The sequence below is a fragment of the Cornus florida genome, unplaced genomic scaffold (genome assembly GCF_030987335.1).
Source record: "Cornus florida cultivar Cherokee Brave unplaced genomic scaffold, ASM3098733v1 CherokeeBrave_3.0.0_Hap2_Chr02, whole genome shotgun sequence".
Lineage (NCBI taxonomy): Eukaryota > Viridiplantae > Streptophyta > Magnoliopsida > Cornales > Cornaceae > Cornus > Cornus florida.
The window spans coordinates 37,396,731-37,412,313 of NW_026775572.1; the positions used below are offsets into that span (position 1 = coordinate 37,396,731).

The window sequence follows — 15,583 nt, forward strand, 5'->3', positions numbered from 1 at the left end:
AAGTTCTAATCCTAACTCTTTTCCTTTGGCTCGTGTTCTTTATGTTCTTAACACAACTTCAGGAGTAAAGAAATATAAACGTTAATCTGGTTTGCATGTCAGATGTAATTAAATCAGTATGTGTTTCTATACATGCCTAGGATATTACAGGAGACTTAAACAATTAAAACGGATAAATCACGCATGCTTAATCGGACTAAAACAGAGAGTTTCATGATTATATATGCTTGTGCGTGATTTCTTTATTCTTAGATTTTTATGCATGAGCTGTTGTTTAAGTTGAATCTTTGCCTACTAAAACACTTAAAATAATTTAGTATGGACGTATGGGACTTAGGTTGAAGCTTAGAGGCGTTAACTATGGAGTCTTAGGGTTTACGGAGGTTGAACAGACGAAGAAGACAACTTTAGCACCAACTCAGCCAACTAAGTTGGGAACTTAGCCTGCTCAGTTGGACCGCGACCTGGATGTTGGTTTTAATTGCCCAAAAATATTTTTAAACCTATTTTAATTAATCTAAATGGGTTAAATGGACTTTGGAAGGTTTTAGAATGCATAATACAATTCATATGCTTAAGGAATTGGACAATACGGAGTTATAAAACAATTTCTTAACAATTTATGCGTACTGGTTTTGGCTATGGAAAAGTTAAATTGCTTGGATTTATTTTAGTAATTTTCTGTTAGTGATTATATGTTTCTAATCATGTATCAATGGAAAAATAAGCATGTCAAATCTTATATTTTTGTTATGCTTGTTAAGGATTAAATTGATGTTTAAATTTCAACATTTGTCGCATCAATTATTGGACTAAAAATATAAGCATGATAATTGGCCAATGTTATTATGTTTGCTATGGAATTAATTGATGTAAACATTTATCCATATTCTGTCAGTTATATGGATTCTGTGGATTAGTTGGTATTTGCATTCATTATTTATTTTATCAACTGCTGGATAGATAAATTGTATGCACCGGTATGGGACGGTGGCATACTAGGGACGGATTAGTTTCAAAATACTATATCCTACCTATATGAAATAAGTGAATGGATTATAAATATAGAATCCTACTTATATTTAGTCTGTGCAGTTGAACAAGCTGAACGACTAACTGGATTTCCTCTGGATGTTTAGTCTGTGCAGTTGAACAAGCTGAACGACTAACTGGATTTCTTCTGAATTGATAGGATAGGACTTTAAATATATATTTATGGTACTGTGGCATGAGCTTGAGTCTCAGTGTCGACGGTTAGAGAGCGTATATGTAGTAAGATGCGTAGCTGGCTATATTGGTTGAGGTATACCCTGTCAGGCTTAGGTACTCATGCCCACTTAGGTATGTTTTGCATATTGCATTCTATTCAGGTTGAGACCCTTTTCATAGTTCAGTGAGAGTCCCGTAGTGTGGATATATTTATGTATGGACTATTAGCTATTGTTGAGTTGGTTAGAATGTATATGCGTATCGAGTCTCTACTTGGATTGTAGTAGGATAAAACTTGTTCGTGGGCCTGACCCACTTCTATTTTTTAGGTACTCGTCAATTCCAGATTTAGACTTGTTGATGCTGAGCAGAGACTACTACTCACTCTTCCGATGAAGTAGGACTTCTTTCCATAGCTTGATTCTGAATGTTCTTTTAGTTATTTATTTTTCAGTTTCTGTGTTCATTTTAAATATTAATTGTTTGATATTCCCTCAGGTTTGGGCCTAGGCCTGATTAACCCTTGTCTCGGATTCGAGGGGTATCACACTTGTCTCGTAGCTCCACCTTCAAACACCGTCCAAAAGTATCAGTAATGCAACGACTAACCTTTTCAGAAAGGTAATTAGCTGGAACATCTAAAAGCTGTATCTAAAATGGGGAAAGATGAAACGATGACTTAGAGAGTAGAAGACCATCCTCCCATTCTTTTAGCACAAGTAGATGCCCATTAAACAACCATGGACAACCGTGAAGGATCCTGAGACGAACCGAACCATCCGAAATGACAAGTTGAAACAAATTCCCTGTAATTTTATAAACAATGAGACGGGAGGACACTTGACAGAGTTTCAGTCTGTCTTTCCTTGGGCCACAACTTTTGAAACATCCTGCCAAAGGTGTACTTAGCACCAGCTAAAGTAATAGTCTTCGAAGCCTAAACCTTTCTAAACAAACTTTTACAGCACATAGTCACCCCTTGAGCAGTATCCTCAACCGATAAGTGAACAGGCTTCTTCTTTTCACGCTTACGGCTTCTTCTTCTCAAGCGTAAGCGCTAAACCATTCATTTGAGCAATCAAAGAGGACCGCATCAACCCAAGAAAAATAAGAGAAATAACAAGACTACACAATAAGACCCTCAACCTGCTTTGTCGGTATAAGGGCACAACCATGAACCTAAGAAAGAAACAGAGAAATACAAGATGATATAACCCAAAAAGAGAACAGACTAGAAGAGTATAGAAGCCGGTCAACACTTGGACGCCAAACAAAACCTCCCAATCATAATTAAACTTAATGATGGCAGTAAGCACAACTACAAAAAACGCGCCTTAATCCGAGCTACAACTTGCAATATAACCTGACGTAAGCCCACGTGAAACACCTGATCGAGGGAAGAAGTGATAGATAGGGACTACGAGGTAAATAAGTACCCCACATAGGATTAACCAGACCAGGCCCACCAGAGGCCGTCTCAACCACTCAAGCCCCACCAAACCCATAGCTACACCAACCAAGAACACCACCACGATCGGATCCGACAAAGAAGCCCTAATAGGGGCCAGCAAGGAACATGGCCCAAAACAAAAACCAGATTGCGCCACCAGGAAGTCAACCAAACAAAGAACAAAAGAAGACGAGGGAAGAAGAAAGGAGACCAGAGAAGTAGCACAGGGAGGACACACTACCATAACCACAAAAAGAAAACCCCTTGGCCTAAACGAATATGAAACCGCGAATACCCTTTAACAATCATCATGCCAAAGCCACAGCGTCGACAAACAAAAACATCACAAGAAGAGAAGGAGGACGAGACTTTGATATCACAGAGAACTCAGCTAAACTGAGAACCCTCATAAGAGAAAGATTATTGCATCGAACAAACAAAAACATCACAAGAAGGGTGGATAAATGGTTGAAGACAAATTATTAGAGAAGATCCGTATCTTGTATAAATTTATGTTTGAAAATGGTTAGATCATCATAATAAGTGGTACCTTGAAAGGATCTAGCCTCTCTTCAATGATGAGGTAGAGACTATAGAGAGCTTATTTCTGTAATTTGATTCAATATGGTTCTAGTCCGAAGCTCCCTACCACTAATAAATAAAGTTGTTCTTGATTTGCAATTCTTTGAAACTAGTAAAAAAATCAATGAAGGTATTGTTGGTCTCTCATTATGGACGAAGTTGAAGGATAAAATAGGAATGTAAAAAAAAAAAAAAAAAAAAAAACCTTTGTGAGAATTTTATTTTCAATGTGTTTTGTGCAGGAAACGTTTTAGAGAAAAATAACTAGCTGAATCATAATTTTCAAGAATTCTTACATTTCATTCCATTCAAACTCTAAGAGGATAATTCCAAAAAAATGGAATTTTGGAGGTAAAAATGATGGAATCCAATTTCAGTTTTTCCAAATAAATGGACTTTTATGAAAGATTGACGTGGACATAAAAATTTGTTGTGAAATGACCCAACTACCCATCCAATTGATGGGCTGTTTCTCTATCTTTATCTCTCTTTATCATCCTCCCGATTGAGACCACCAAAGCAAACCATTCAAACCATCACCTATCACCTATCACCATCATCGCGGGCTTCTTATAGAACCCTAATCGAACCCAACACCACCACCATCATCACCGATTCGGCTTGTGTGCAAAACTTAATTGAAACCCAACAACACCAATCGGTCCGAACTCTACTGAATTTGAGGAGTGTCGTGCTCGCCGTTCGTGACCGGAATCGTTACTGTCTCAGGCCGTTTGTGTTCGTCGTTCGCTGTGGGTAGGATCAAGATTGAGCTCCATGGTTATGTCCTTGGGCTTTGCGCTACTGATCGTCGAGTTTGGTGAGGATTGAGAGGTTGGCTGAGTGAGTTTCAGATCGGTGACACAACAGTCTTAACCCCTTCCTTTATACTGCATTATGTCTTTCCTTAAGGTTGAGGTTGAGGGATAGGTCATAATAATGAAATGAACCTTTTGTCATTTGGCGATTGGTATTGGTGAATGCCTCTTTAGTAGTAGTCATGAGCCTCCGAAAAGAAATTGATTCAGGAACTTAGCACCAGCACTTCAAACTTTTGAAGTCATCAAATCGGCGCCCCTGTTGGTTAGAAATGCTCTGCTGGTGTTGATGGGAATTGGGCGCATCGACACAAAAAGAGCAGGTAATCACAAAGAGAGATGAAGTGAGAGAGAGGATATATCAATTGAATGAAAAGTTGGGTCATTTCGTAATAAATTTTCATGTCCACGTCAGTCTTTCATAAAACTCTATTTATTTGAAGAACTGAAGTTTGATTCAATTTTTTTGTCCTTTTACCTACAAAACTTCATTTTTATAAAATAGTCCCAACTCTAAATATGTTTTAAAATTTTCACTTTTCTTTCTTTTGCCGTTGATTCTATCTAACCAAACCAAATGGAGTCTATCAATACTTGTCATACAATTTTCATTTGTTATATAAAATTTGTTTTCGTATTTTTTCCCATAATATGGAATTGTCAAAATATTTTGTTTGTTGAAGATATAGATTATTATATAATAAACCTTAGTTTTGATACATTTGGGATGGAATACCAACCCGGTGATGACCAAGTAGATAATAAGATAATAAGTTAATGATATGCGAATTACATATATATATATATATATATATATATATATATATATATGTGTGTGTGTGTGTGTGTGTTTTTTTTTTTTTTTTTACCATCCACAACCATCAACCTTTAGAGGTTTTGATGCGTTCATAAGTACGTATTTTAGCAAGAGGTGATCAGAACAAAAAAAAAAAAAAAAAAAAAATTGGATTAAGTGAATAGATTAAAAAAAAAAAAGCTTGAAAAGCATATTCCTTTTATTAATGTTTCATTCAATGTGGTTCAAACTTTGATTTCCTGAGGACGGTATACAAATTACCTAGTTTCTCAACTTTACCCACGAAACTAGTACTGAGATTCTAGAGAAATTGAGGCGCCCTTCCCAAATTTGTATAAAATAATAATTTATTCTATTATTTATAACATTTTTTATTTGTTACATTTTCTCTTTTATAAATATAAGATGCAGATGTCTCGATAGCCGAGTTAGTTAGTGTCTCCGATAGATTTTGGAGTGCCAGGCTTTAACTCTCTGCACCTACTAATATAACTTCTAACCTTTCTTGCCTTGTAAAATAAATAATAAATAAATATAGGATATATAAGAAAATAAGCAAGATGTGTATAGCTCAATTTTTAGCTCATAAAACGTATTATATATGTACGCATTCGTATTAATATTTTTACGTTTCTAATTTTTATTTTTAAAAATTGAATTATACTAGTACGTTCTCAAATTCATAATTTTTTCTTTTGGTACTTTATTTTACTAACTATTACATTCCTTAAACTTTTTGGACTTCTATTCGTTCTATAATACTTGGTCAGAACATATTTAATATAAAATAAAATTGTATATATGAAAGTTATGTCAGTAATTTATAATTTTTTATTTTTAAACACATCTGAGAGGTTAAGGATTCAAGTAGGAGTGCAAGTTGGGAAGCCCAGTCACAACCCAAACTCAACCCGAAGTCGGTTGGGTTGGGCTGGCTCAATTTCAACTCACAACTGGACTCCCAAGTAACCCAAACCCAATACTTTCAGGCTGGACGTGTTGACCCTTTTTTTTTTTTTTTTAATGCAACCAAAATAAAAAGTATCTTATTTTGTTTTAGATATAAAAATAAATTTTTTTTTCTTTTTATTTGTTATTAAATAAACTTTAATTTTAAAATTTTTCCAAAAAAACTATAAAACAAACTTATATATATACAAGCAGCCCGAGATCAAACCAAAATATTTTGAACAAATGGTAAAAGAGAGAGAAAAGCTCTACAACGTTGGAATCAAGCAGCTAAGCAAGGCTTTCTTTCTTGGTACATGAAACATGAAAATTATTTAGGATTGTAATCAATCATGTATTTGTAGACATACATGATTTAGGATTGCAATCAATCATGTATTTATAGAAAGCATGGAAACATATATAGACATATATATAAAAGAACAAATTTGTTTATTTATGATTGCAATCAATCATGTATTTATAATTTTATAATAAGAATAATAATGGAGCTTAGGGTTTTCAAAAAACGATGCACGCTACCAACCGTCTGTTAAGACCATTCAACGGTTAAGATTTGGAAGGTGCAAAAAATAATATATATATATATATATATATATATATATATATATATATATTTCGGGTTGAACTCGAGACCAACCCAAAATCAGCTGGGTTTTGAGAAAACCTAACCCGAATTGGGCTCAATTTGTGAATCTACAAGCCCAAGTCCCAGAAGTTTTGGGCTGGGCTGGGTTTGGGTTGGCCAGCCCAAGTTGCACCCCAAGGTTTAAGTCTCTACATAAAATGTCTAAAGAATCTTAGCTAAAGGATGGGCAGGAATATTGCTACAAAGACCCTTTAAAGAATCTCCAAAAGAAGACGAGCAAATATGTAGGTATGTCAGTGGAACTTTTTCAAAAACTCAGTCAAGTCACGGACCTCGAAATATTAGGTATTATATATTGGACAGAAAATTTTCGGATTTATCTTAACAAATAATTTCTTATTAGAACAGACTGTGATAACATTGTTAAATTTGATAATAAAGCTAAACAACAGAAGATGTCAGCCAAAAGATGAATTTTCTTCATTGATTGTATAACTAGAAAATGTTTTAAACCATCTTTCAAGCATGTTAAAGGTAAAGACAATCATTTAGTTGATATTTTATCCCGTTTATTAAAAGACTCTTAAATTTGCAAGTATGGAGTACCAGAACAACGACAACTATAGTCTTGTTCTGGGAAAATCCTCTTTTAATAATCCAAAATCCAGCTCAACAATTCCACACTAGACATAACCTTCTCCCAGACCAGAGATTGATTCTAGATCATTTGTGGTTCAATAGAAGCAACTCCTATAGCACCCTTGTTAGAAATCTCAATATTTTGAGTGAATATTTTGTAGCTTTAAATGAGGATAAGTCCAATCTCCTAAAAGAACTTAATATTCTTGTATCTCATTTACGAAAATTAAATTTGGCTTACCAAAAGGAAACAACAAAACCCACAGCTGAACTAACCGAATAAGTGCCTACACTTCAAACTTTGACTTTCTTGCAGGTACCAATCAAACAAGTCAACTTGTTAATAAACAAGAAGTTGAATTCTTTCCTGATGACATAAAGGACGTTCTCCTTGAAGAAGTCAAGTATGATGGAATCAAAGAATGGGTGGCAATTCAAAACCACCTAAGAAACAATAGCCCTCCCCAAGGGACAGGGTATTACTATTTTACCCTTGAATTTGGATATCGCAAAAAGGTCGACACTATCATCCTTTTAGACGTAGCCTTACACCAATTTGTTTCTTTTCAAATCACCAGAAAAACAAATTTCCTAACCAAATCTTATTACATCCACCTTAGTCAATTACTAGAGCTAGGAATGATCAAAAGTCTTACAGTGCTAAAGGATTGTCCTTCAGATGTTTTAGAAGCCTTCAATTTTTTAAGTCATCTAAACAAAGCTATCACCCTAGAACAAAGTCATTGGTACCAAACTACATGCTAGAAAGCCCAATTCTCATCAAAATCCACAGTACACCACCAGAATGGGTCCAAAATGGAGCTGTCATATTTGGTCAACACATAATCTACATCAATTCTGAGCCGGTCGAAGTTCAAAACCAGATGAGGTATACTCCATGTCTAAGTGACTTTAGAAAAAATATTGAACTAGCCACAATCGATCATGACGATAGCTGCACCCTCGCTTAAACCCAAAATTTAATCATCCAGAAATAAAGTATTCAGCAGATGTCACCACAGTAATTGCAAAATAACAAGAACACATTAAAGAACTCTCCGCCCAGACGGATCCAAACAACATAGACAACTATTCGATCGACAGCATTAAAGCCCATAACATAACTAATATGCTAGAAGGGTAATCGAGCAATGTACAACACAACAAAACAAAAACAAAAAAAACACAGTAAGGCTTCAACACTTAACAATCACCATTCGAGACAAAAGCTCTATCATAAAAGAGGCATACAGCGGAAACCCTAAGTCAACAGTCACCATCTAAAGCACAAGCCTTATCACAAGAAGCATGCAGCAAGACACGTTAAACGCCAGTCCGTGTTCTATAGTTTCTTTCTTCCTTTATTCTCCTAGTTTTTTTTTGATTTTCCGGGCAAGGACTTCTGTCCAGCATAGAAGTCAGTAAGCTATATATTTCCGTTATCAGAACAGTAGATCTTGGTTTCTTTTAAAATGCGTTCGTGCAGACCAACTCAATATTCAATAATTCCTTTGAAGTCGGCTTGAACTGTTGGCCCGTTGTCAGTCCGTGAAGCAGCTAGCCTGTGAAGCACTGTTTAATAAGGGCGTTACCAGAGCTTGTGAAACACAGTTTATCAAGGACTGCAAATTTGGAATAAGTGCGAAAAACTGAGCTAGAATGGTTTTTTCGAAAAAAAATTCGAGCACTACTGATGTGGCAATGGTTGATGAAGTGGTGCTGACGTGGCAGACAACTGGAGTTGACGTGGCTGATGATGTGGAAAAATGCCGATGTGGCGGAATGCTGATGTGGCAAAGTGGACCCAGAATTCTGATGCGGTAGTGCTGACGTGGTAGCTGATAGTAGGATGACATGGCTGATCCGATCTGATGCGGGCATGTGTGAGCACGTTAGTGCGTGTGAAAATGCGTTTCGGCATGTGTGAGCGCATGGTGAGATCCTCGGCGCATGGCGGAACGGAAGCAAGATCAGAATCTTATGGCGCCGCGTGGAGGCGAGTGCAGCATCTATTCGAGTTGTTTTTGGTGGCGCAAGGAAAGTCTAAGTTTGAACTTTCGCGTGATATGATCAGAACTTCTAAAGGACTTGTGGAGGTGCTATTCCAGACGCCGAAAAGAAATTTTTTTCTTTGATGGGCTTATTGAAACACCACTAAGAAATTTAAAAAACAAAAAATACTGAAGAAAATAGTGTATAGCTTACACCATGTTAGAAATAAAAGAGAGAGATAGAGAGAAATGAAATGTATTATGTATTGAATTTAATGAAGAAACACGAGACCTAAGACACATATAAAGGTGATGAATGGGCATAGGTAAGCCTCGTCCAAGTTAGGTAATTGAGTCAGTGCTGGCTCGACCCTTAGGCAACTTAGGCACCTAAGACCCCAACCAATAAGAAGGCCCTAAAAGTATTATTTCCTTTTTGTATTAGGCTTCTTTAAATTTTTATTTCCTTTCTCTGTTAGGCCCTAAAATTATTATTTCAACTTCTAAACATTTTATTTCCTTTCATTATTAGATAACCGAGCCAATAAGAAGACCCCTAAAATTATTATTTTCTTGCTTCATTAAACTTTTTTAAATTTTTATTTCCTTATATTATTAAGCCCCTAAAATTATTATTTTATTTTTCGAAGTTCCTAACATATATATTTCCTTATATTTTTAATTCCATCTAATTGTAACTATTTCCATATAAGGTCCTAAAATTATTACTTCCTTACCGTATATTATTATTGTGATTATTATTATTACTACTATTATTCCCAATATATATATATACACACACACACACGTATATATATATATATATTGCCGAGTTAACAATATATTATAAATTTCTTTATTTTATTATATTATTATACTCTTAGCTAAAAAACTTGATTAATTCTAAACTTTTCATTTCACTTTCTACCAAAACTCACAAATCTATCATTCATCTAAATTTTTTTCCTCCTCCCCTTCTTCCACATTTCTATTAAATATATATTTAACCAATAGTTAAAGCTAAAAAAAATTAACTAATAATTGTGGAAATTAATTTTTAAATAATTTAAAAATAATACAATAGTGAAAAAAAAAATATTATTCACTTAAAACTGTGTTGCCCTACTCTCAAATAGTTTCATTTAAATAATATTATTAATATATTAAGATGTCACTTTTATAATTTTTGCCTAAAGCCTCAAATTATATTGATCCGCCCTGAATTGAGTGATGGACAATATATCAATGTATGGAAATTGGGTAGCTGAAGGCAGCTACTGTAAAACCTAGGATTATATACCATATAATCTAACAAGCACCATAAAAAGCTATAACAGCAAATTCTAAAAGGTGAAAGCCATAAAAAAAAGTGTATTTTCTACTTAAAAGAATCAGGTATCCATTTAGACCTCTAATTAAGCCGAAACAGTCACGTCAGACCTCCTGGGCAAACAAAAAGAAAAAAACCACCAATTTTTTTGAATGTGATCCCTCTCAAAGCCCTCACAATGATCAAAATGGATAACACCTACATGTTAAACATGTTTTTTTATATGCTTCTTGGTATATCAATTCTACTTTAGGTGAGAGAGATTCAAATCGTGTCAACTCTCTCAGTATCCCCACTCCAACCTTCGCTGAGTTGGGCTCAATAATGATCCTCTCTAGCAATGGAGATGTTGCTAATATAAGTTTAAGAAACTCCAATTCAGGCCGTGTGCCTGAGATGAATTGCATCTTCAATTCTTGAAGTTGATTCAAAGAGATATCTGAATAATCTTGCATTTCCAAAAATTCTAAAACAGGTTCGGTTACTCCTGTAGCATCATATTTGCTGGTAAACACCTAGAAAGAAGATGAAAGCACCTCAATTAAATATCAAATACAATTTAAGAACATTTGAAACAATGCACAATTATAGCTCACCTCAATATCAAAAAATTTCAAGTTGGGGGAGCTTTTAATCAAGCAGAGAGCAAAGGAGACATCGGCAATTTCTCCAAATCGAATAAATTTTAGTTGAAGAACTTTGAGGTGGTCTAAGGTAAATGGGAGCTTCTCAGGTACATAGCCCACAGTCAAGAACTAAACAAAAGCCAATAAAAACTTAGAAATTTGATTTTCTTTGCAATTGCAAACTCAAGAAATGAGAGCTCTAGAGGTACCTTACCTTCACAAAACGATGCCCCAACTGCAAAGTCTCAATTACAGGTAGACTACGAAAAACCTCAATCATTGCGGATTTCTCTCGTCTCTGGTCATAATTCGAAGTAATTGAAACTACTGCAAGAAGAGGGACATTTTTGAAATGAATAGATCCGAATCTAGCATTTATGCTTAAGAATTTGAGATTAGGAGCATCAATTTCAAGGAAGCCACAATCGATGTTGCGTCCAATTTTCAACTGTTCAAGCTGTGGGCAACTAGAAACCAAGCGTCTAAGTACACCATAGGCAAAGTAGACTGAGTGAAACTCTAGACTTCTGATCCTACTAAATCCATTAAATGTAGGAGGTGGCTCAATTATACAATTACTGAGTTTCAATTCTCTCAGTTGTGGACATGAAAACAGTGCCGGAGGCAACCTATAGCTGTTGCCCCTTTGAATATAAAGAGTTAGTTCCCTGATGCAATTCCTTAACAGGAAGAGTACTATCAACTCGTAAATCCAAACACAGCTTTCTAATTCAGAAATAGAGAGGGTGAACTTCACTATTGGTCCTCTATGATGTAATAAAACTTGATATATAGTCTTGTGAAGTTTGCTTTGGATTGAGATCTTGTTTTTCTTTGAATCTCTGATCAATGTATCATCAAAGACAAGCTGTGGGAGTTTGAGCCAGTAAAACCTCCATTTCTTTGACAAAATACTCGTCCTTACAGCATCCCGCAATGGCAACAACATTAGTATACTTTCTATTAAATTGGTTGGAAGGTTACTGATTCTATCCATAGGTCGATTATTATCTTTCTTTGTCTTTGGGTAGGTCATTTTGTAACATTTACCAACAATCCTGAAAATCAAAATAAGCAAAGGAAATTATATCAAAGTATCAAGCCACCTGACAGCAGGAATCTATATGATAGATCCTCAACTTATATTATAATTCGTCGCACAAATCAAAGCTACAGTAAGACATGATATCTGAAAGACAATATTTACAATATCAAAAGGAAATTACTCAGAGATTTATTCATAATATATACTTGTTATCAGCCACCATCAACCAGATTCCGCAACCGTAGTACTGAAACAAAATATACATACAGATTTATTTCATAATAACTATTTGTTCATGCTAGGGGTGCACACGGTCCGGTTTGGACCGGATTGGGAGTTTTTTTTGGGATCAAACCATTTATAACGGTTCCACTATTTTTGAAACCAGACCGAAGCATAATGCCCATGGAACCAAACCAAACCAAACCAAACCGCACGGTTCGGTTTGTCGGTTTCAGTAGATTTCTTTTTTATTTTATTTTTAAAAACAAAATTTCTTATTTTTCTCGGTATATAAAGTTTCATGGCAGCTAAGGGCGGAGCTAGAATTTTAATTCAGAGGGGGCAAAGTTTAAAACAAACAAAAGAAAAATTAACTAACATTGATATAACAGGCAAAAAGAAGAATTTTAAGAAGAAAAAAAGAAAGAAAATTGAGATATATTTGAAAGGAAAAAAAATTGAGATATGATTCAAAAAGGAAATTTTGACTTTTTTAAAAAAAAATTTAAAGAACAAAAGAAAGAAAAAGTTAAGATAATTTTGGGGGCACGGGAGACGTGACAATTTTACTTGATTTAAGTTTAGGGTATGATATATATATATATATATAACATAGTAACGGTTTGGTCCGGGCTGGTCGGGCCCGGGACCAGACCAAACCGCTATACAACTAGCCCAAACCGCCCAATTTAGTTCGGTCCGGTCCGGTTTTTCGGTTTACCGGATTGTTTGAACACCCCTAGTTCACGCAACTAATTATCATGCCATTGTTCCATTCTGTTTTCTTCAAATTCAGAAGCTGAGCCAGTAACCCATTGCAAGGGAATTCAATCTAGGAGGCAATAAATAAAATAACATCAAGACCAACAATGGACTGGGCAAGAAACATAATTAAGTACTTAGCTGAAGTTTTTAAATTGCTTCAAATTGTTCGGGGGTTTGCCCAATGCAATAGCATGGAGAGACTGCTTCAGGTTTCGAACCAGGATACTCCTTGTCAAAATTGAGCAACCTTACCGTTGAGCCAAGGCCCACCCCCAAATTGCTCCAAATTATTCTTGAGTGCAAATCAGCTTTTCATAGTTTTACTGATCTTTTAAAGTTGTAGTTTTTGGGCCAGCAGAAGCAAAATGGACATGGAGATCGAATGAAAGCAATAATAAAATTAATTGCACAAAAAACACTGGATTACCTCTGATACCACTTGTCTTGCTGGGACAAGTGAAACATGGAACTGCAACAAGAAGACATAGCCAAAACTCTGCGTGTAGAATAATTCTCAACCCTGCTTGGAGCAAAATACTTTACAATGATTGGATCACAAAACTTTTCTAACAAAAAAAAATTACTTAATAAAATAGAACTCTATAACAAAAACATAATTTAATTACAATCCAAAAATAAAAACCTAATTGAACTAGCAATTTGAGACATATTTCCTAACATTGGTAGCCAAAAAAAACATGAAATATATGAGTCAAAATTAATTTTCTTTGGCTTACCCAGAGAAAAAATAATTATTTTCTTTTATTCTCTCTTCTTGAAATTCTTCTATATGTCATAAACGCCAGTGTTATAGTTGAAGAGATCAAAACCAAGTGAAAGACTAATCAAATCACCTAAATAAGAGAAGCAAGCGAATTTCTATATTATATATATATATATATATATATATATATATATATATATATATATAGAAACAATATTTAAATAGATATAGAAATAGATTTCTGCTGAAGAAATGGAAAAGAGACTTATCTTACGAAACCAAATAAGGAAAATTAGGTTTTAGTGACCGATCATAAACAAAATTGTTCTATAGTGATCATAAATAAAGAAAAGATGAATAGTGACCTGTTTTAAAACTTAAATGCCGAAAAGGGATGATTTGAGATTTATTTTTAAAATATACTTCCCAAATTCCTTGCCTTCCCTACAAACCCATCTCTCTCTCACCTCCACCACTCTCATCAACATGGAAGGTCATAAGGATTGGTAGTACTGATTGATGAATAATTAGTAGTATCAGATACTTGAATTGGTATATTTTCACTTGACAACTTTTACCATTTATTTTACCAAGTAATGATGAATTGATCAGTTAAATATTTTAATCTGAAAATTAACTGACGTCGATTATTTAAATACAAATCGAATTTTAGCAAAATTATTATTATTATTATTTATAAAAGTGATTTTGTCAATTTAGATATAGAAAAGAGTTTATAGACATTCAAACAATACCTTGAATTTGTCAACACGTACAATGCTTTCTTCAGAATGAGCTGTGTGTGAGCCACCATCCACAAATGCACAAATCAGTATCCAATATTTAGGAATAGTTCAATTTTCAGGAACCCTCTCGATTTATTTGTGAGACGGTTGTGGTGGTTAGAAAGAGGAGGGGGTTAGTAGAGAAGGGAAGGAAGTTGATAAAGGCATTTTAGGAATAAATATTATCAATTTATTGTTTCATGAAATAACAATAAATTTATAAAAACCCCATCAAAAAACCCTCAATCACAACACAAACCCCCCAAGAATCCGAACGGTTGATTACACTAACCAAACCAACTTCAGCGTTCATGAAATAACAATTTTTTTTTTTTTTTTTTAAAAAAAAAAAAAAGTTCAGAAAACCCTCAATATTTGAAGTTATATAACAAAGAAGCACTAAGTCATCATATATGCAGCAGAGTAAAGATTAGATCACTTACCGAGAACGTGAAGAACGGAAAAATGAACAACACAACACAAACCACCAAGATTCCGAATGGTTGATCACACCAAGCAACCAACTTTAACGTTCTAGAAATTTGCTAGAGAGAGGAAGAGGAAAATATGCACAATTTATACTAGGGCTTCGAATGATGGTTCATGTTTGTAGAAATAAAGGTTCCATTTTTGCAGCAGATAAAAAGTTAAGATTGAGATAGAGAAATGGAAAAGTTAGTGAGACAGACAAAGGTCAAATAAAGGGGTAGGTGGGGTAGGCGGCCATTAATTGAGGGGGTATATTAGACATTTTGTTTTGCCTGATATTTAAGGATAAAAGTGATTTAAATATTCTGAGACAATATCATCTTTTTGAAATCAATTGAGCCCTGTTTGGATTACAAAACTGACAAGGTCTCATTGTCTCAAAAATGGTCTTATATATGCCTGTCAATCCCCAAACCTCAACCTATCGTAATTAACCCTAAATTTGCTATATTCATTATTTCTATACTTGAGATAAGTTTAGAATATTTTTTTTCAGAATTGGTCACTCTAACCATGGAAAATTAGGATTCTCT

General features: G+C 34.6%; 1 protein-coding gene across 1 annotated transcript; it reads right to left on the reverse strand.

Annotated features, from left to right (window-relative positions):
• Positions 1 to 1,725: 1,725 nt before the first annotated feature.
• Positions 1,726 to 11,969, reverse strand: LOC132296062 (F-box/FBD/LRR-repeat protein At1g13570-like). The gene is made up of 7 exons (XM_059794309.1): positions 11,235 to 11,969; positions 10,991 to 11,149; positions 10,697 to 10,909; positions 2,356 to 2,388; positions 2,153 to 2,266; positions 1,959 to 2,015; positions 1,726 to 1,860 (listed from the first exon to the last, which is right to left on the reverse strand). The coding sequence occupies exons 1-7, from the start codon at positions 11,967 to 11,969 to the stop codon at positions 1,726 to 1,728; spliced, it is 1,446 nt and encodes a 481-aa protein (XP_059650292.1).
• Positions 11,970 to 15,583: the final 3,614 nt, after the last annotated feature.

Coding starts and splice junctions, on each gene's coding strand:
- LOC132296062 (XM_059794309.1), bottom strand. CDS start 11,969: ATGTTGTTGCCATTGCGGGATGCTGTAAGGACGAGTATTTTGTCAAAG. Junction 2,389..10,696: donor TTGAGCCCAACTCAGCGAAG/GTTGGAGTGGGG, acceptor TTTCTTTCTTAG/GTTCATGGTTGTGCCCTTAT. Junction 1,861..1,958: donor TCGTCTCAGGATCCTTCACG/GTTGTCCATGGT, acceptor TCCCCATTTTAG/ATACAGCTTTTAGATGTTCC.